This window comes from Lagenorhynchus albirostris, chromosome 3 (genome assembly GCF_949774975.1).
Source record: "Lagenorhynchus albirostris chromosome 3, mLagAlb1.1, whole genome shotgun sequence".
In the NCBI taxonomy this organism is placed as follows: domain Eukaryota; kingdom Metazoa; phylum Chordata; class Mammalia; order Artiodactyla; family Delphinidae; genus Lagenorhynchus; species Lagenorhynchus albirostris.
Genome location: NC_083097.1, coordinates 91,014,998 through 91,036,869, shown reverse-complemented (window position 1 = coordinate 91,036,869; position 21,872 = coordinate 91,014,998). Strand labels below are relative to the sequence as shown.

At 40.4% G+C, this 21,872-nt stretch overlaps 1 protein-coding gene across 1 annotated transcript in view; it reads right to left on the bottom strand.

Moving 5' to 3' along the window:
• Positions 1–21,522, bottom strand: part of MCC (MCC regulator of WNT signaling pathway) — a 440,601-nt gene extending 419,079 nt beyond the window's left edge. Inside the window, exon 1 of the mRNA XM_060143381.1 lies at positions 21,362–21,522. Coding sequence (XP_059999364.1) covers positions 21,362–21,522 — 161 coding nt within the window. The remainder of the gene's footprint in view (positions 1–21,361) is intronic.
• Positions 21,523–21,872: the final 350 nt, after the last annotated feature.

Here is a 21,872-nt window from a genome sequence, read left to right as displayed (position 1 = left end):
AGCCACACATATGAATAATCACATGAAGTGGAATAAATATGGACTGTAAGTAGACTCTGATTAGTTCAGGTCAAGTTTTGCTTCCTACTGAGTTTGCAGCAAACTTATGAAAAAAACCTGTCAATTCTGGAGCTTTTGGATATCAGAAATGCAAATAAATGTGTATGGACTTGCACAATTATATATATATTTTATATATATAAATATATATATATTTTTAGAAATGAACAAATGGGACATAGAAAAGTTAAGTAACTTGCCCCAAATCATACAGTGAATAAACTAAAATTCAATGCCTGACTCCAGAACTCAAAATTTTAAAAAGGTTAAATGATATAGTATTTGATACACACAAAATAATATATGTGACATTTATGAAAATTAACACATAATAATTAAAATAATAAATTAAAAATTAACCTGCTACCCAACTTACTGAGATGAATACTGATCTTAACCCCTGGATACAGCACCCCAGAGCAGGCTAAGGCTAAGTTATTACTGTCACATTACAGTGGGTTTTATTTTTTTAATTTTATTTACTATTTTTTTATTGAAGTTCAGTTGATTTACAATGCTGTGCCAATCCCTGCTGTACAGCAAGGTGACTCAGTTATACACATATAGACATTCTTTTTTTATATTCTTTTCCATTATGGTTTATCACAGGATATTGAATATAGTTCCCTGTGCTATACAGTAGGACCTTATTGTTTGTCCATTCTAAATGTAAAAGTTTGCATCTGCTAACCCCAAACTCCCAGACCTTCCCTCTCCCTTCCCCCTCCCACCTTGGCAACCACAAATCTGTTCTCTACGTCTGTAAGTCTGTTTGTTTTGTAGATAGGTTCATTTGTGCCATATTTTAGATTCCATATGTAAGTGGTATCATATGGTATTTGTCTTTCTCTTTCTGACTTACTTCACTTAGTATGATAATCTCTAGTTGCATCCATGTTGCTGCATATGGCATTATTTCATTCTTTTTTATGGCTGAGTAGTATTCCATTGTATATACATACCACATCTTCTTTACCCATTCATCTGTGGACATTTAGGTTGTTTCCATGTTTTGGCTATTGTGGATAGTGCTGCTATGAACATAGGGGTGCATGTATCTTTTTGAATTATAGTTTTGTCCGGGTATATTCCTAGGAGTGGGATTGCTGGATCATATGGTAATGCTATGTTTAGTTTTCTGAGGAACCTCCATACTGTTTTCCATAGTGGCTGCACCAACTTACATTCACAGTGGGTTTCAATAGTTGTGCTACACAGGCTGGGTTTTAAAGGCTTCAAATGTCAGCTTCTAGGGTGGGGCCCAGGAGATCAAACCAGGGGAAATTAAGTTCTTTTATAATAGCAAGGGACCTATGAAGAGGAGGGGACAAAGCCATATTGCTTCCAAGTTGTAAAAATGATGCAATTTGAGGTATAAATGAATGAGGGCTCTTATACAAGGCACCACAGTGTATAAAAACGTAATGGTGTGTGACTGGAATAGACCGGTGTGTGCTGCTCATGGGGCCAGCGTAACAAGAGTGCAGGCTGTGTGCTGACCTGAGCTGCTGGGCCAAGTGGAAGGGATTAGAAAGGAAGTCTTGAGGGGTTACATACAGAGAGAGTGCCCCAGGCCCTGAACCAGCAGGTGTCTGGTGTGGTTGTCCACAGATAAAGATAAAACCCAAAGTGGCCTGGCTTATGTAATAAGATCTCACTTTCAGCACTTCAGTTGACCAGAGGAATCTTCAACTTACCTAGATCAAAGGTTCAGAGGATGAAAGGGTTTTCACCTCAGCAAAGTGGAACTGACTTCGTGGGAGAGTTTTCCTGAGAACAAACATCCCATTGGTGCCAGGCACCGGCCTCTCCCAGACAGATTGCTCAAGAAGATCCAGGCAAGCTGAGAGGGCCAATCAAGACCAGGGCCGAGGGGGAGGGGTGTGTGTGTGTGTGTGTGTGTGTGTCTGTGTGTGTGTGTCTGTGTGTTGTGTGTAGAATATAAGTGAAGACCTTGGAAAAAGAGATCTTTTGAAAAAATCAGAATTCTGTGTTCAAAGAATTTTTTTTTTTTTCAAAGAATTTTATTTAAACTGTAAACACTCTGTTATTCTCTGACTGGTAGGGGAGGAGGGGTAATCCTGATTTAAGGCAACTTTTGGAGCAGAAGTAACCAGTAATCATGTGCTACCTCAGAAACCTGTGTAGCTACTGAACCAACTGATCTACCTTTAGATCAATGATTTGAAAGTCAAAGGGCAGACAAATGCTTCAAAGGAAACTAGATGACCCAGACACCCATTCCAAAAAACAAACCCAGAATTACTATGGAAACATGCATGCACACATGTGGCACACACACACATACCTGAGTCGTATTCTGTGGATATAGACATTTAAAGAAAGGGAAACTAGACATCCTAGGGCAGGGAACTGAGTTGTACACTTTTTCTCTGTTCACATGATATTCATGGAAAGCTGAGAGAAAGGGAAAGCACTGAAACAATAGAAAGTAGGTTGCCTAAGAGAGTTCCCTGCATGAAAACATATACAGTTTTTATGTCTAAACTATAAAAAAATGTTTAAGGAAAAAAAAAGAACCTCCCAAGTAGTTGTAGCTGGAATTATTTCTAGCTTTTCATTATCGCCATGGTTGGATTTGGGGAATATCTTGTATAAAGGGAACCCTCTTTCCACTGGCAATCCCGACCATCTGTGGAGCCAGGAAAGAGGGTCGAACCCGAGGCAGGTGACAAATCCTCTGAGGCACCTTGTCAGTGAGGATCCCTCAACCGAAGAGGCACAGGAACCTTTATTTGGATGTGACCATTTGTTCTTTTGTTCAACTAATACTCGGATGAATACCTCTTCCTGTGAATTTTCTCATCAGTCTGCCCTCTTCCTTCTCTCTTTCGCCAAACACACAGCACATGTGCTGCGTCAGTAGCTCACCCCCAGCTGGCAAGAGAACTAACTTCCAGCAACAAGGATACTGGCCTTTCTCCCCACTGAAAGCTGTGGGGACCAGAGGAGCCTGCAGACCGCTTGAGGCTCCCCTGACAGCCCCATGCTGCATGCTGTGCCCACTGTACCCACAGAGCTGCAGAAGAGAGGAGCATTTGGGAGCCCCAGCTTCTTATAAATGCAGCATGTCACAGGCGGGCAGAATTTTGGAGACAGACGCAGCCTGCTGCCGTGTATTTGCCTGCTGCTACTCCAAGTGTGGTCTGTGGACCTGCAGCGGCTGCAACACCTGGGAGCATCTTAGAAATGCAGACTCTCAAGTCCCACACTGGAACTGCAGAGTCAGAATCTGCAATTTAACCATATCCCCAAATGATTTCTATGCACATCAAAATTTGAGAAGTACTGGTTTATGGAACTTTATCACATTTATTCTATTTAAGAAACCTCATAGTAAGTACTATAAGCCAAGCACTCTTAAGGACACCTTCTTTCCAACAGTAACTCATGTACTCCTCAGAACAACCTCATTTATAATAGTATAGTAGGTATTATTATACCCCCATTTTATAGATGAGGAAACCAAGGTATGAAAGTATTAAGTACTTGCCTAAGGTCACACAGCTAGTGTGTGATGGAGTCAGGATTAGAACCCCAGAACCCATTCTGAATGTCACAACTCTATACTGCCTGCCTCTTGGAGACATACAATAAATAATTACAATTGATATTAAAGGATGGCCGCTTTGCACCATTAAAAATGTATCCACAGGTGTTGAAAACAATAACAGTTCTGGAAGCTATGGATTACACTAGAATGTCCAGAGGGATCCTTCTCTTCCAAAAGGATTGTTAGTTCAGGAAGAGCTATAAGAAGTGAAAACTTCCCATCAGATGATCAGGAATTCAAGACAAGTAGGAGTGATAACTTATTTAGTAAATAAACAAAAATTGTTATACTAAACAAACAAAAACTACTACACTTTAGTGATACATTTAAAAACGTTTTTAGAAACGAAGGTCAGTTTGAATGGTAAAGTAAAAAGGTTTAACCCACACGTTTGGGAACCTTCGCCAGTTAATGCCCACACAGCAAATTAGAAACTGAGGGAAATAACTAAGATTTAAATATTGGTACTCTTCTTGCTTGACTTGTCAGTCAGGTCAAAATACCTCAAAATTAGTTGCAGACCACCCACAGAGTTGGGCCTCTGGAACTGTCTGTGTGGCGATGTGACTTCAGCAGGCCCACCCATTCACCCACTTTCTACTTTCTTTTCTGGGCCTTGCATCCTTCGGAAACACCTCACAGCTCTGATCTCAAACTTGCCCACAGATTTGGGTTTCCTGGCTGCCTATTTCATAGTCCCCTGGGCAGTGTTCAACAGGAACACCAGGAAACAGCACCTCACAGTTGCAATATTTTCCTGAAGCCTCCAGAAAGTGGATTTCACCCTAATCAAAACAACACCCTTAACACGTTCGGAAAAGTCATTAACAGTGTTGGATAGCTATCATCTCAGAATGTGTGTGTTTACTCAATCCTGAGTCAGGGGTGGCTCGCACAAAGAACAGAGGAGTTATATCAGATCTTGATAAAGTAAGAAAATACCCAACATCCATTTCTTCTCTAGCAGCTCCAGAAAAACTCAGAAACCTCTCAAAAGGGGTGCTTTTATGTTTATAGAAATAAGTTGCCTACGCAAATAAAAATACGCGTACTAGTGTGCCAGTTATGCAAAAATGCAACGTTTGGATTAGTTCTAAGAAGCAAAAAGGGCTTCACTGATTCTTGCCTCAAATATTTACTGAGTGCCTACAATGTGCCAGGTTCCTGGGCTAGGCCTGAGGATTTAATGGTGAACAAAAACAGTCCCTGTTCTCCTGAACTCATGGTTGAGTGAGCCAGAAAGACATTCACCAGGAAATTCCCACAAATGAACACATTGTTACAAATTGAAATAAGTGCTCTGAAGGCAACAAAGTTGGGAGGGAGGGCCAAGGAAGGCTGAAAAAGTGATGTTGAAGTTCAGCTGAGGAGCTTGAGAACAGCTGGATATATTCAGCCGCATGGGAACTGGATGGGAACTGACAGCAGAACAGGATGGAGAAGCTGAAATTCAGGGACTAGAGTGGTTGGTGGACAGAGAGCCAGGAGGAGAGAAGAGATGAGGCAGGAGAGGAAGTTGGAGGTGGAACCATGCAGGGCCTGTGGTAGCCAAGTTAAGAATCTGAACTGAAGGGTTTTAAGCTGGGGTGACATGTGCAGACTGGCACTTCAGAAAAGATCTCCTCTGGCTACAGTGTGGAAGGCTGGATGGGAGGAGGGCCAAAGGAGACACAGGCAAGTCAGTTAGGAGTATCTGCAGCACTCCAAGAGAGAGAATTAGGCTGCCAGGAGTAGACATGGAAAGAAGTGGACATTTTGAGAGAGATTTAGAAGGTGAAATAATAGGACTTGGCTACTGTATAGCACAGGGAACTCTACTCAATATTCTGTAATAACCTATATGGGAAAAGAATCTGAAAAAGGATGATTACATGTATATGTATAACTGAATCACTTTGTTGTACATCTGAAACTAACACAACATGGTAAATCAACTATATTCTAATATAAAATAAAAATTAAATTTAAAAAATATTAGGAATTGGTCGTGAAACCAGTACGGGAGTTGATGGAAAAGGGGGTGCCCAGGATGATGCCAAGATCTCTTCTGGCTTGTGTAAGTGGGTATACGTGGAGATACATTTGCTGAGATAGCAAGACTAGGCGGCAGATTATGAATCCAATATTGGACTGGTATAATTCAGCATGTTTTAGAAATATCTGGTGGGACATGATTTATAGGCAATTGAGTAAATTTGTCCTGCAGGTCTGAGGCTCAGAAGAGAAGTCTGAGCTGGACATTTACTATGGGAGTCAATGGCCTCTTCAAAGATAACTGAAGCTGAAACATAAATAAGAGAGATGAAACATAAATGCCCAGACAGAATGCATGAGGTTAAAAGAGGAAGGGGCAAAAGTTGATGCCTTGCGAAATTCTGACCCTCGAGAGCTAGGTAGAAGAGCTGAGCCTGCAAATGAGACAGAAAGGAGGAGCCAGACAGACGGGAGAAAAGCAAGAAGACTGTGGGGTCGTGGGAGCCAGGAAGAGACGGGGCTGCGAGCAGCGGGCAATCGTCAGCATGGTCGACTGCTGAGAGGTAATTAATACAAGGCAAGAACTGAAAATGCCCATTTTATTCACTGACAAAGTCACCAGTGACTTTAGCAATGTCGTGAAAGTACGGATTGATGACAGTGACAGATGCCAGCATTGAGTGGGTTGAGGACTTTACGGGGAGTGAATAAATGGAGAACGTAAGTAAAGCCAGTCCTACAGAATCAAGCAGGAAACTCTGACTCAGACTAAAAGCCAAAGTCCTTACAGTAACCTACCAGGCCATACCATCTACCCCTCCTTACTGCGTCTTCCACTTCTCTTCCCTTTCTCACACGGGCCACACTGACTTCCTTATTCTTTGGATGCACCAGCTTCCGCCTCATGACTTTTGCATTTGCTGTTCCTTCAGTCAGGAAACTTATTCCTCCACATAAATAAATGGCTGCTCCCTAACTCCTCAGGTCTTGGCTCAAAAATTATTTTCTCAGTGAGGTCTCCCCTAACTACCCTATTTAATATTAAAATTCACCTCTTCGCTTGTGCTGACTATTCCCTTCCCTGCTTCATCTGGTACTTCTTACCATCTGACAGATCATATATTGCTTTTGTGTTTACTATTTACCTCATCCCCTCCCCCAAGAATGTAAGTTTCTTGAGGGCAGAGAATTTTGTCTATTTTGATCACTGCTACAGTCTCAGTGATTAGACCAGTGTCTATTACTTAGTAAGCACTCAAAAAATGTGTTGAAAAAATAAAATATTTGAACAAATAAACAGCTTTAATATACACCATCAATTATCAACTAGAAAAACAAAGAGGTTTAAAAAAAGCTCCATTCATGATAGCAGCAAAATCTGGAGGGAAAGACAGAGAAACAAAACAAAACAAAAAATAATGTGCAAATATGAGGAAAACCACTGAGTGACATCAAAAAGACTTGAGTAAATGTAGAGATATACAATCCCTCTTATGAAAAAACTGGCTTGCAAAGATATCAATTCTTTCTACATTAATTTAGAAATGTATGACAAGTTAATGAAATTAAAATTAACAGACAATTAAAAGTCAATGAAATTTCCACATCAAAGTAAAAAGCTTTTGCACAGTGAAGGAAACTACCAACAAAACAAAAAGGCTGCCTATTGAATGATAGATGATATTTGCAAACAAAATACCTGATAAGGAGTTAATACCCAAAACATACAAAGAACTCATACAACTCAACACCAAAAAAAAAATGATTCGATTTAAAAATTGGCAGAGAAACTGAATAGACATTTTTTCCAAAGAAGACATACAGATGACCAACAGGCACATAAACAGATGCTCAACATCACTAATCATCAGGGAAATGCAAATCAAAACCACAGTGAGATATCACCTCATATCTGTCAGAATGGCTATTATCAAAAAGACAATAAATAACAAGTATTGATGAGGATGTGGAGAAAAGGGAACACTTGTGCACTGTTGGTGGGAATGTAAATTGGTGCAGCCATTATGGAAAACAGTATGGAGGTTCCTTAAAAAATTAAAAATAGAACTACCATATGATCCAGCAATTCCACTCCTGGGTATTTATCTGAAGAAAACAAAAACACTAATTTAAAAAGATATATGCACCCCTATGTTCATCGTAGCATTTACAATAACCAAGATACAGAAGCAACCTAAGTGCCCACTGATAAATGAATGGATAAAGAATATATATATATTAAGAATGTTATATATATTATATATATATAATATAATATTACTCAGTCATAAAAAATGAAATCTTGCCATTTGTGACAACATGGATGGGCCAATAAGGTATTATATTAAGTGAAATAAGTCAGACAGAGAAAGACAAACACCATATGATTTCACTCATATGTGGAATGTAAAAAACAAAACAAATGAACAAACATAACAAGACAGAAACAGAGTCATAGATACAGAGAATAAATAGATGGTTGCCAGAGGGGAGGAGGTTAGGGGGAGGGGAGAAATAGGTGAGGGAGATTAAGAGGTACAAACTTCCAGTTACAAAATAAGTCACCAGATGAAAGGTACAGCATGGGGAATATAGTCAAAAATAATGTAACATCTTTGTAAGGGAACAGATGGTAACTCGACTTATCATGGTCATCATTTTGTATTGTATGGAAATATCCAATCACTATGTTGTGCACCAGGAACTAACACAGTCAATTATACTTCAAAAACAAACCAACAAACAAACTCATAGAAAAAGAGATCAGATTTGTGGTTACCGGAGGTGGGGGGATGGAGGAAGGGGGAATTGGATGAAGGCGGTCAAAAGGTACAAGCTTCTAGTTATAAGATAAATAAGTACTAGGGGTGTGATGTACAGCATAATAAGTATAATTGACGCCTCTGTGTGTTACATTATATGAAAGTAGTTAAGAGAGTAATAAATCCTTAGAGTGCTCATCACAAGGAAAAATATTTTTCCTTTCTCTTTCATTTTCTATCTATATGAGATGATAGATGTTCACTAAACTTAATGTGGTAATTATTTCATGATGTAAGTAAGTCAAATCTTTATAATGTACACCTTAAACTTATACAGTTCTGTATGTCAATTTTACCTCAATAAAACTAGAAGGAAAAAAAATTCAATGGAATTTGTAAAGTTCTTTTAGATGGGAAAAATGCCTGGAAATAGCCAAAATGGTTTTTTTGGGGGTGAGGAGAGACAATGACGGAAGCCAATCCATATGGCATATTTAAGCATATTATGAAGTAACAGTATTAATACAAGAACAGATAGATCAATAAAAGAAAATGTAGGATCTATAATCAAATGCAAATATATATACTTTTAAAGTTAGTATATATAAAGCATACATTCAGATCGTCAGGGAAAGAATGGATTTATTAAATGGGATTAGGACAAATGACTAATCATTTGGGGAAAAAATGATGCTTCCTATCATGTAAATCATATACACATACATTCCAGAAGAATTAGATATTTATAAATGAACCATAAGATAGCTATAAGAAAATAAAGTCAATATTTATCTACTGAGCTCGATAGATAGAGCCTTAACATGTGCAAAAGTAAAAGAAGAAAGTGACAGATTTGGCTACATTTAAATTTAAAACTTATGTTTTGCAAAAGATATCACAAATTTTAAACTAAAGCAAAAATTTGGGGAAAACATTTGCAACCTGACAAAAAATTAATATTCCTAATATACAAAGACTTCTTATAAACCAAAAAGAAAAACACAAATTCTCTAACAGAAAAAAAATGAGAATTGAGAAAAGACACAAATTAGAAACAGAGCTAGTCAATAAATAAATCAAAAAGATGTCCAAATTTACTAGAACTCAAAGAATTGTAAAATTAAATAATGTGATACCATTATTCAGAGGTCAGATTGGTGAAGGCTAAAAAAGGTAATAATGTGTAACGTTACTGAATATGTGAGGAAATGGGCACTTTTACAGGTTCCAGGAGGCACAGTAAATTCTGGAAGGCAATTAGTAATATATTAACCCAGATATTCATAGAGGGGTTTATTAGTTTTTTAGTGCTGCCATAACAAAGTACCACCGACTAGGTGGCTTAAACAACAGAAATTTACTTTCTCTCGATTCTGGAGGCTTAGAGGTCCAAGATCAAGGTACTGGAAGTGTTGCTTTCATTCTGAGGCCTCTCTCTCCTTATCTGTAAGATAACTGTCTGTAATCAGCAAGTGGGATAGGTAGCCTTCTAAAATAGCTCCGGATGAACCCTGCCCACTGGGAGTCACACCCTTATGTAATCCCCTCCCCTTGAGTGTCAGCTGGACCTTGGGACTTGATTCTAAAGAACAGAATACTGCTAAAGTGATGGATGTCACTTCTGAGATCATGGTACAAAAGACTGTGGCTTCTGTCTTGCTGGCCCTTCTTGTTCGCTTGCTCTGGGGAAGAGGAGCATCGAGTAAGGAACAGAGGGTGGCCTCGGGTCAACAGTGAGGGAGGAACTGAAGCCGTCAGTCCAACAGCTCTCCAGGAACTGGATCCTGTCAACGACCGCTGAGGAAGCTGAGAAACGGATCTGCCCAGTTGAACCCTGATATGACTTTGGCTCCAGCCGATACCCTGACTGCAGCCTCTTAAGAGACCCTTAAATAGAGGACCCAGCTAAGCCATGCTTGGATTAAAGACCCACGAAACTGAGATGATAAATATGCGTTGTTTTAAGCCACTGAGTTTTGCGGTAAGCAACAAATAAACTAAGAAAGTAAAGTAACATTTCTGTAGAGAGGCAACTAGTATAATATATCAAGTTACACACACACACACACACACACACACACACACACACAAACACACACACACCATGAAATACTTAATTTTAAATGGTGATATGAGGTCTATATTTACATGGCAAATTTACATGATATAGTATGTAAAAAAAAAAGTAGATTACAAAACACCCTGCCTAGTAAAATCCCATTTATATATAAATACATTAGTATGCTTTAGGGCATAAGTAAAGAAGATATAACTCAAGAGATCTTAAATAATAAAGAAGTGTATTGTGCAGCAAGAAGGCTAGAGGCAGGGTGGTTCAATCAATATCATGAAGGCTCTAGCTGTTTCCATGCTGTTCTTCTCCCTTAAAAGTGTGGTCTTCTGGGCTTCCCCGGTGGCACAGTGGTTGAGAATCTGCCTGCTAATGCACGGGACACGGGTTCGAGCCCTGGTCTGGGAGGATCCCTACATGCCGTAGAGCAACTAGGCCCATGAGCCACAACTACTGAGCCTGCGCGTCTGGAGCCTGTGCTCCACAACAAGAGAGGCCGCGATAGTGAGAGGCCTGCGCACCACGATGAAGAGTGGCCCCTGCTCGCCGCAACTAGAGAAAGCCCTCGCACAGAAACGAAGACCCAACACAGCAAAAATAAATAAACAAATAAGCTTTTAAAAAAAAGTGTGGTCTTCTTCCTAATATTAATCTCCTTTGGATCTGTAGTGGCTACTACTGGCAATCAAGGGTACAGGCATCCTCTTCATGTTTATCTCCCGTTTGGGAGGGAAAGAGAGAAGGAGCTGCTTTCAGAAACTCTACCAGAAGAACATGGAAACCTTTTCTAGCTATCTCCAGCACACTGTTTCTAGAGACTCATTAGTGCAAGTCTTATCACATGTCCATTCCTAACTCAAATGTTATCAAGAGGCTGGGATTACCCTTATGTCTGTCAGGCTTCCCCTTACATTGGGAGGTGGGACCCTGCAATACATGGGTTTCTTGTAGGAGGAGAGGCTGCCTGCACTTTTGTTAGGGATCTTCTGGAAAGAAGAGAAGTAGGGATAGATGTGGGCAACAAATAATGAGCACTACCTCATATCTGTGTGTATCTGTTGTGTATTTACTCTTACTATCTCTGGGTAGATGAGATTAAGAATGATCTCTTTTTCTTTGTATTTTTCCTTATTGAATGAATTTTATTGTTTTATTGTTTTGCAATTAGGTTCAGGGCCAATGAAGCCCAATGTATTTAAACAATAATCTCCTTTTTTGAGCTGTTTATACGGGTTCTGTCTTAAACTTACATGCTTATACATTATTGGGGGTGCAGTCTCAGGAAAGCATGAGTGAAGGGAAAAGCTGAATGAGGAAACAAAGCGGGAAAAGCTAACGTAAGGGGTGTGCAAGCAAGCTGGTCACAGCTCTGCAGCACACGTAGCTGGTTGTCTGGTCTTACAGGGCCAGAGGAAACTACTGCATTCAGAACAGGTCCTCAGGGGGGAAGGAAGGAGGAGAAGCCTCACAGCTGGTTCCCTCCTGTTTCCTGTCTCTCTCTGGTTGCTGCTCCACAGGGTGTGACCTCCACAACAGCTCAGGGTTGTGCGCCTGACAAGTCCAGGCAGTCGCTGAGGAAGCCAGGGCCTCTGCAGGGCGGTCTCTCCTTGTCACCAGGGCTGCCCTTGGCTCCTTTGTCTGTGGGAGGGTGCAGGGCAGCAGGGAAGCCATCACTAGAGCCACTCTGGCTGAAGTAAAGACAGAGGCCATGATCTATGATGGGAGGTGAAGCTAAGCGATCATTCTGGGCCAGTTACATATTCCTTGCAGCAAACTTACTAAAATATCCTCCTATAAAGCCCAGGTGTTTTCCTCCCTTCCCCTGAACCTTCCTAGATGCTTTGCACTTTTCCTTGTTTCTGGTCATGTGTGTACTTATTGCATAAGACCAAATACTCCTTAAAGGAAGATGTTGTAACACACCCATCTTTGAATTCCTCTGTGCATACAGTGGGCATTCAATAAACATTTAAAAATAAAAATTAATATTCTTAAATTTGCTCTGGTATGACAGTCAGCAGATGCTATAGGGACTGAAGATTGAGAAGGAATCTATAAAGTAAAAAACCACTATGGATAGCAAATTACTCCTTTAAGGGGAACTTTATTTTATATTACCAAAAATAGGGGACTCCAACAAACTAACTTACATGGCAATAGTCTTTGTGTTTTCCTCGTTCCATGTTATTTTACTGATGGAAGCATGTAAGCATACAGTTAGAGACAGGTTAACACTGACACAGGAGTTTTTCTCTATTTTAGGAATAAGAAAAATCAAAATCCTACCTTGCAAGTGTAGAAGTAGCAACATAATTTTGTCTTAAGGTAGTATTAATCCATCACTTCATTCATTCAACACTGATTTAACATCTATGTACACAGCATTTATGTACAAGGAATAGTGTCAGGGGGTATGAGAGATAAAAGGCATGGTTGTTACACTCATAAAGTTTATAATCTGGTAGGTGAAAGAAACTGAATAGAAGTTACTGTAACACAAGTTTGGATTAAGTAAATTCCCTTAATTCTATTATTAGTTTTTTATTCTGTGATTAGTTTAAAATGTTTGTTCACTGTGAATACCCAGTAACCAGAAAGGAACAGCCTAAGAAAAGTAGACTATAAATACTAATTTGAAAATATTTTTTTAAAGCATTTATATTATACCCTGAAAGAGTCAGGATAGAACCATGTGGTAGACTGCCAAACAACTTTTTAATAACAACTGGAATACACAATTAAGAGTAGTTTGGTTTTTTTTTTTCATTTACTTCATCTTATAATCTTTACTCAGGAACTGACACAAAACCTAACCAACAGTTCAATGCTTTTGAAAATACTACTAACTAGATGGTATTGAAGCCTATTGGATGATAACAGCTACTAATACAGAGAAACTATGGATTTATCACAGTTAGTTCACAAGCAAACACCAACAGTTGCCCAATGGGACTAATTTAAACAGTATGCTTTTCCAAAAAAATATGCTACCAAAAAAATCCTAGTACTTACAGTCCATAAAATAAAACGTTTTCAGTCCTGAAAAAGATGTTAAAATCACTTTATAGAAGAAGACTGATTGGAGAGGTTTGTGTGACTTGCCTAAAGTCACATGACTAGTTAGTTGAAGGGGCACAGAGTCCCCATCACTCTAATATTCTAGATAAGGTAAAATGCACATGATACGTATTTTCAAACATAAATATTTCTCAGCTTCTTCTTTTTTATTGAAGTATAGTTGATTTACAATGTTGTGTTAGTTTCTGGTGTACAGCAAAGTGATTCACTTATATATATACTCTTTTTCATATTATTCTCCACTATGGTTTGTTACAGGATATTGAATATAGTTCCCTGTGCTATAAAGTAGGACCTTGTTATTTATCTGTTTTATATATAGTAGTTTGTATCTGCTAATCCCAAACTCCGAATTTATTCCTCCCCTACCCCCTTTCCCCTTGGTAACCATAAGTTTGTTTTCTTTGTGAGTCTGTTTCTGTTTTGTAAATAAGTTCATTTGTATCATATTTCAGATTCCACATGTAAGTGGTATCATATGGTATTCGTCTTCCTCTTTCTGATTTATTTCATTTAGTATGATAATCTCTAGTTGCATCCATGTTGCTGCAAATGGCATTATTTCATTCTTTTATATATATGTTTTATATATTATATATTATATTATATATATTATATATTTTATATATTGTATATATGTACCACATCTTTATCCACTCATCTGTCGACAGCCATTTAGGTTCTCAGCTTCTTCTAAGTTGGACAAAACCTGATAAATCTTTTTCTAAGTATTCTAAAGTGTTTGAAATTACCATTACACATGAACAATTTTATTTGATCAATATTTAATAAATTTCTATTATGTGTTGGGCACTGAGTTTATGAAGACAAAAGACAAAAGAAGTATAGTCTCTGCCTTGAGTGTGGGAAGCAAGGAAATGGAAACAGTGTGAATATCAAAGGTGAGCTGTGCTGGCCTAGGAGTGTGTATAATAAGGTCCTGAGGCATGAGGGAAAGTCTCCAGAGAGAAAGAGCTGCATAAGAACTGAGTCTAGGAAAACTGAGAAGGTGCTTACCAGACAACAAGGGGAAAGAAGGGCACTTACAGAGGAGCTGCATGTGCAAAGCACTGAAGTGTGGAACAGCTGGGCCTGCCAGAGGAGGGAGTGTGAAAGATAATGCTAGAGGGGATACAATCACTGTGCCAGATGGCCAGGCGCTTCCGATCGAAAGGCCCTAGGAGGAGCCTGAAATTAGCTGTAAGAAACAGGCAACTAACTGTTGAAGGACTTTACGAGGAGCTGCCTGCTCAGCTTTATTTTATAGAAAAATGACTTTAATGTCCATGTAAAGTGGCCTGGAGGAGCCGAGCCTGCATGTTACGACACTAGGAGAATACTTCTGGTCAGAGATGAAGGAACTTAGGAAACCAAGAAGGGGGAGGGAGATGAGCAGCACTCATTTCACCCTTTTCTTACAATAAATATAAAACTGCCAACATATTTTTAGAAGAGTAAATACTTCCCCAACAATATTCTCTCAATGATTTCCACGCTGTTTATCATGAAGTACACTCAGGTTAAGACTACAGTACCTACAATTGTTAAAGTAAAACGCTTGTCTAAAAGCATTAACCTCTAATGTGGAATATTCTGTTAAGGTTGTTATTCTCAGAAAGACGTTCTGATTTTTTTGTAAAGAAGTGAAAAATTCTGACATTTAAATGCAATACAGTCACACTTTTACATAAATGCCCTCCTTCATCCTATCTGTTTTTACTTCCTTCATCTGTATCACAAATGTGTACATGAGAACTTTTTAAACAATAGACAACAGGTGCCTTAATCTACGGCACTTCCCACAATGTTGAATAGATGCCCAATTAACACCAACATCAAGTCTAAGATGTATTTTCAACTATCTTCTACATTGTGATGTTAATATTTAAAAAATTAAACAAAGAGCTCATCTATCTAGAGTTTTCCAAGCAAAAGTTTCACAACTAAATATTCAACTGAGGGCTACACTTAAACTCAACTAACAACTATCACATCAGACAAACACATTTAATGCTTATTGGGTCAACCTAGCAATTTGTTCCGTTTACATTTTCACTTTGCTAAGGGACAGGGATCCAAATATTTGAACAATGAATAGGTCCAGAGAGTCCTTCTGCCTACCCAACTCTTTTTCTCCCATCAGAGTCATCAATAATCAATTGCACAGATTTAGTAATTACTCATTTACATATTTAAACTGACATTTTGAAATGACAATGAGAAGCTGACAATTAACTGTTCTCTAAGGAAATTCCCTTTCTCTCCATACGGTTTCTACTCTGGGACTAACACTTAAAGAGATTTTCAATTTACTGAACAACAGAGAGTCTCCCCAGCTGAGACCCCCATGGAAACTCATTTAGAGTGCAAATGCCTCACCTTCTGTACCAAGAATTTAAATGCCATTCCCACTGATGCTAAGAAGCCAGTTTTAAAATGAAAATTCATCTGCACCATAGACCTTGGGTAAATTAAACAGGAAATAACTTTAAGGCTTTAGGGGTTTTAATAGGTTTTCTGGTGTCAGCTGCGCAGCATTTATGGTAAAACAGGCTCTCAAGTAAGGGCCACAGGTTCATTCTTTTTCCTTAGAGGCTATGTTATCTTGGCTCCCTGTCTTAAAACAGAGATATTAATTCCTGTTGCAAGAATTAAATGAGATAATATATGGACCAATTGATTGTAAACTATAAAAGCTTCTATACACATTTGCTATTATTACTTCAGATGTTCACTAACCTGCTGACTCCAAATTAAGACTGTAAAATAAAGGGCTGGTGGAAAAAAACAAAACTATCTTGAAAAATATACTTACTAAAAATGCATGTGAACAAATTGGTCTATAGATTCAACACAACCCCAATCAAATATTCCAGCTGCCTGTTTTGAAGAAACTGACAAGCTGATCCTAAAATGTGTATGGGAACTCAGAGGACTAAGAATAGCCAATCTTAAAAAGAGAAGAACCAAACTGGAGGATTCACACTTCTCAATTTTAAAACTTACAACAAAGTAACAGTAATCAAAATAGTGTGGTACTGGTATAAGGACAGGTATATGTACCAATGGAAAAGAACTGAGAGTCCAGAAATAAACTCTTATGTTTATGGTCAATTGATTGTTGACAAGAGTGTCATGAAAATAGGAAAGAACAGTCTTTTCAACAAATGATGCTGGAACAACTTGATAGCCACATGCAGAAGAATGGACTTGGACCCCTTCTTCACACCATACACAAAAATAAACTCAAAATGGATCACAAACCTAAATGTAAGAACTATATCTATGAAACTCTCAGGAGAAAACATAGGAGTGAATCTTTGTGACCTTGGATTAGACAAAACCTTCTCGGATATGACACCAAAACACAAGCAACTAAAGGTCACATAATGCATGATTCCATTTACATGAAGTATCCGTAAGAGGCAAATCAATAGAGATAGAAAGTAGATTAATCGTTACCTAGGGCTGGGAAGGTTGGGGCGAAATGGGGGAGTATTGCCATCATAACAATATTAAAACTTCCTAACCATGAAAATGAGATGCCTTTCCTTTTATTGAATCATTTTAAACGTACTAGAGGAATGATATGGTATAGATATGTCACAAGGAAAACAGAAATAATACACCTTAATTATGGGATAATGGGTGATTTTGATTTTATTTTTATATATTTCTGTATTTTGCAAATTTTCATCAACAAAAATACCTTTTATATAACCAAAAAGAAGTTATTTTAAAGGAAAATATTATATAATAAAATATACTTACATTTAAGTATCTCATAAACATGGAAAATGCTTGAAAGATTTTTCAACCTATATGAACATACCGCTGTTGATTCTTGGTCATTTATTCATCAGAGTTTACTGATTGAGTGCTATATGGCAAATACTGTGCTAGATCCTGAGTGTACTATTTTAATAAAACAGACATGATTCTGGCCCTCATGAAGGCCAATGGGAGAATGACAATAAATGGGCAAAGTAATAAATAGAAATGCAATAACAAGTTGTAAAGAGTGCTTTGGAAGAAAGCCAATGGTGGGATCTTAGTTCCGCGAACAAGGAATTGAACCCATGCTCTCAGCAGTGAAAGCACTGAGTCCTAACCACTGGACTATCAGGGAATTCCCTAACACTTTGATACAGTGGTCATGGAAGTTCTCTCTAAGGCAACAATGTTTAAGCTGAGGCTGGGGGACTAGATATAAATGTTAAGTGTTGGTTTTAGATATTTGTCAAAATGTTCAACAGTTTCTTAAACTGAAGGATAAAAACAAGAAGCTTTAAAATTCCAAAGGGAAATTAATTTCAACAAATAGAGTAAAACCACCATCTCCTACAACATGATATATAGGGCTCCCAAAACTCATTGTAAGGTTAATAAATGCACCAGAAGAGCCTGCTGTGGTCACACTGTCCAAGCTATGGCTTGGCTCCACCTGACGGTAGTTGTCTGCTCCACCTAAGTATCCATGGAAATGATTCTGGGTCCCTCTGGCAGGCTGGAAGCTCCAGGGCAGAAGTAGCAACTCCAGGAACCTCCAGCTAGCTAATACCCTTTTTGTCAGTTTGATGGGGAAGGCTGAGCCAAGGGGATATTTAAGACACAAAGACCTAACTTTTACCTCCCTGCTTCCTGAAATGATGTACCCTGATATTTCCCCAATGGCCTCAGTCTCTCTTCCACTCATCCTTCCTCCAAATATAACATCTCCAGCTCACTCCTGTTTGAGGATAATGGCTAGGTAAAAGGACTGGAGCCAATATAGTTGAATTTAGGTTAACATGGGGAATTTTATTATACGTATTGGTTGCTACTTGCCTACCCAATATCCATTTCCCGCTCTTAATAACAGAACTCAGCTTTTGTATAGGAGGCGATGTACCCAATTGGATGATATACTTCCTTAAACTCTACTGCAAGTAGGCATGGTACAGTGATGTAGTTTGACCAACATGATGTCAGTTTAGGGATCTGGGAAAGCTGTGCTTTGATGATACAGGCAGCATTCATTTCAGCTTCCTCTTACACCTTCCCTCCCTAGAACTTGGAGATGAAGTTGGAGACACAGCAATCATTTTAGGACTGCGAGATAACCGTGAGGATGAATGCTCCATGTGAAGAATGCAATGCAGAAAGATACAAGGAAGGTGGACATTGATACCACTCTGGAGCTGCTGCCTCAGCGTGGATGGCCCACCTCAAGACTTCTAGGTGTGACAGTCAACACTTATTTGTGATTCTATTATAGACAAACTGAAATCCTAAAGGATACAGCTATTTATGATTAACATAAACTTGACATCTTTAGAAGAATTCAAGGTTTTCAAGGTTTTAAAGCAGAAAGCCCAACTCTCATGTTTAATAAAAGAGAAAATTCACAGCATTCCACACCTTATCTCCCACTGTACAGTGGTCAGTAAAGTCATTAAATAGGGGCAGCACGAAGAAGTGACACTGGAAAGGGAGTCATTATTTTCATTAACTCCATTCCTCAAGCATACCAAATAAACATATATTCCAATAAAACTGTGCTTGCTATGTAAACACACTTCTAGACAAGTTCTCTGGTGCCTGCTCTCAATGAGATTGCCATCCCTGAACTACTCCTATATGGAAATTCTGTCACAGCCTAAAAATAACTTCCAGGGCAGCTCTGCCCACAGCTAAAGTTTTGGCTTTGGGTCCACTACTGCACATGCCTTCCAACTTTCAAGCAGATATATTAAAGTGATGTGGCTCAAGGAAGGATAACATTTTTTCCCACTTTTGCCCCAGCAGGTTTCTGCCTTCATCTAAAATTCCTTCTTTAACATCATGCCCTCACAATGCTTCACCCTCCAAAACAAAGTTCTCAAACTGTGCTTAAAGAATTCATTATCCTTCAGTGCTCATATAGCCCCCATTCAAAACAATATGAGCATTTACACAGAAAGTGTAGTTCAGGTAAAGCAACATGTTAATAGGATTAGTGGGAGGAAAGCAGAGAATTTTGCTAGTTTTCTATATGCACTCTTGCCCATGTGAAATTAAATTCTTTTTGCATTCTAACATGAAGAATGTAAATAGTTTTTATTATTGCAAATGAGATAACGGCTTTTCAAGTAGGAAAACAACAACAAAAAAACCCTAAACGGGACTCCCCTGGTGGCGCAGTGGCTAAGAATCTGCCTGCCAATGCAGGGGACAGAGGTTCAAGCCCTGGTCCGGGAAGATCCCACATGCCACGGAGCAACTAAGCCCGTGAGCCACAACTACTGAGCCCGAGAGCCACAACTACCGAAGCCAACATGCCTAGAGCCCGTGCTCCACAACAAGAGAAGCCACGGCAATGAGAAGCCCGCGCACCGCAACGAAGAGTAGCCTCCGCTCTCAGCAACTAGAGGAAGCCCGCGCGCATCAATGAAGACCCAACGCAGCCAAAAATAAATAAATAAAGTTAAAAAACCCCAAATCCTAAACTATAGGATGAAATTTTTTTAACCCAGAAGCAAAACAGGGAAAGACTTCCAGATAAAAATCTATATGAGGTCAACTAGAGTTACATATTTTTTTCCATTTCATAACATAATTACTCCATACAGTTTTCTGATATCTTTCTAATGTTTCCCAATGAAACTTCAGAAAAGTAATAAAGTTCAGCTAAGAATTATCATAATTGAGTGAAGTCCCAAATAAATAATTAATTCTTTAACTGTCAAATTCTTTTACATGTCAAACCACCTGTTTCAGAGATTTTTTTTTTTTAATTTGGGGGTGGGGAGGGATTCCCCACTCTTTTTTTCTCTAGGTAGGCAAGGACAAACTGCAGGAGGCATCCTGGAATTTTCAGAGGATCTTCGGCATCACCAAGACAAAGGCTAAAGAAAGATGTAGTACACAATTCAGGCTGCCTACGCCTTTGAAGGCAATTCACATTTCGGCGCGTACAGGCTTCAGCGCCTGGTGTCGACCTTTCATATAAGCATACCAGAAAACATTACGATTACCTTCTTCACCATCAGTGTCTGATAAGTGATAAAAATTTGGGCAGAAGTAATTATTTTGCCAAGCCCTGCCGCTTGACGTTGCAACACCGCCCCTGAAGGGGAGCTGGAGGCAAGCACAGCGAGGGTTAGGAGTGGTCGCGCAGAGGCGCCCCGAGACCCCTCCGGAGGCTCACCTGGTTAGAGCGCGGAGCCGGGCTAGGGCGTAGGGTCTATTTCCAGCCTCACCTCTAAACCCCTAGTTTGCACCTGGGCGCTTCGTTCCCCTCAGGCTAATAGGTTTATTAAATCAGTACTGAGCGGCAAACTATGCCCATTCTTTGGACTCCGAAGTTGGGAACGCAGGGTCTCTGTGCCACACGAAAGTTTTTCACAGCTTGTTTTCATGGTCAACTCTGTCACTGAGAGCGCATCCCTATCCTGGTCCGGCCCCAGGTCTGTCCACCGAGCAACCGGACAAGATCGCTGCCTGGTGGCCCAGCATCTTGACACCCACATCTGTAGGACAGCCTCTTCTATCGGGAACAAGTGGCCATAACTCGTCTCCCCACAGGCAGGAGCGCTCCGGGCTCCGGGGGGGAACTCCCATCCGAAAGAGATGTCTCCCAATGCCCAGACAAAGACGGCGCTGGGAAAAGTTGGACCAACTGGCACCTCCAGAAGACAAGCAGAGCAGCCCCTCGGCCTCGGTGGCCGAGCTGGCGACGCGCTCTCAGAGTCGCAGGCAACTTTTCGCGTGAGCTTCTGAGCAACTTGCTGGAAGTTGGGGACGAGGGGGCAGAGGAGAGGTCAAGGGCAGCGCCGAGAGGCTGATCGCGCCCCAGCCTGTTTCGCGGACCTCCCCGAGTACCTGCTAATGTAGCCGTCGCCGTCGCCGTCGCACGTCTGGAAGAGGCGCCGCATCCTCTCCTCCTCGCCGGTGCTGGACGTGTCGCTGCTGCTGCTGCCGCCGCCGCCGCCGCCGCCGCTGCTGCCGCTGCTGGCGCTCCCAGCCGCCGCCGCCGCCATCATGCGCCCGCTCCCTGCTCGGGAGGCGGAGGACGCGCGGCCGCGGGAGGAATCTGCGAGGCGCACACGCGCTCGCGGCCCCGAACCTGCCTGACGACTGAGCATGCCCAGTGGCCGCCCGGGCGCTCCAGGAGAGGGATTCCAGCTCTCCGGGTTTTGCCCGGCCTGGGAAGATGGGCGCTCTGCGGTCGCGGGAGTAGGCACCTTAGGGAAGAGGGAGGAGGGGGAGGAGGCTCTTGGAGTCAGGGAACTGAGGGTGGCGACGGGGACGCGAGGAGAGGCCGCCCGGGTAGGGTGTCAGCGTCGTGCATCCGGCTAAGAAGCGGGCTCTCGACACCTGCGGACGCTCCAGG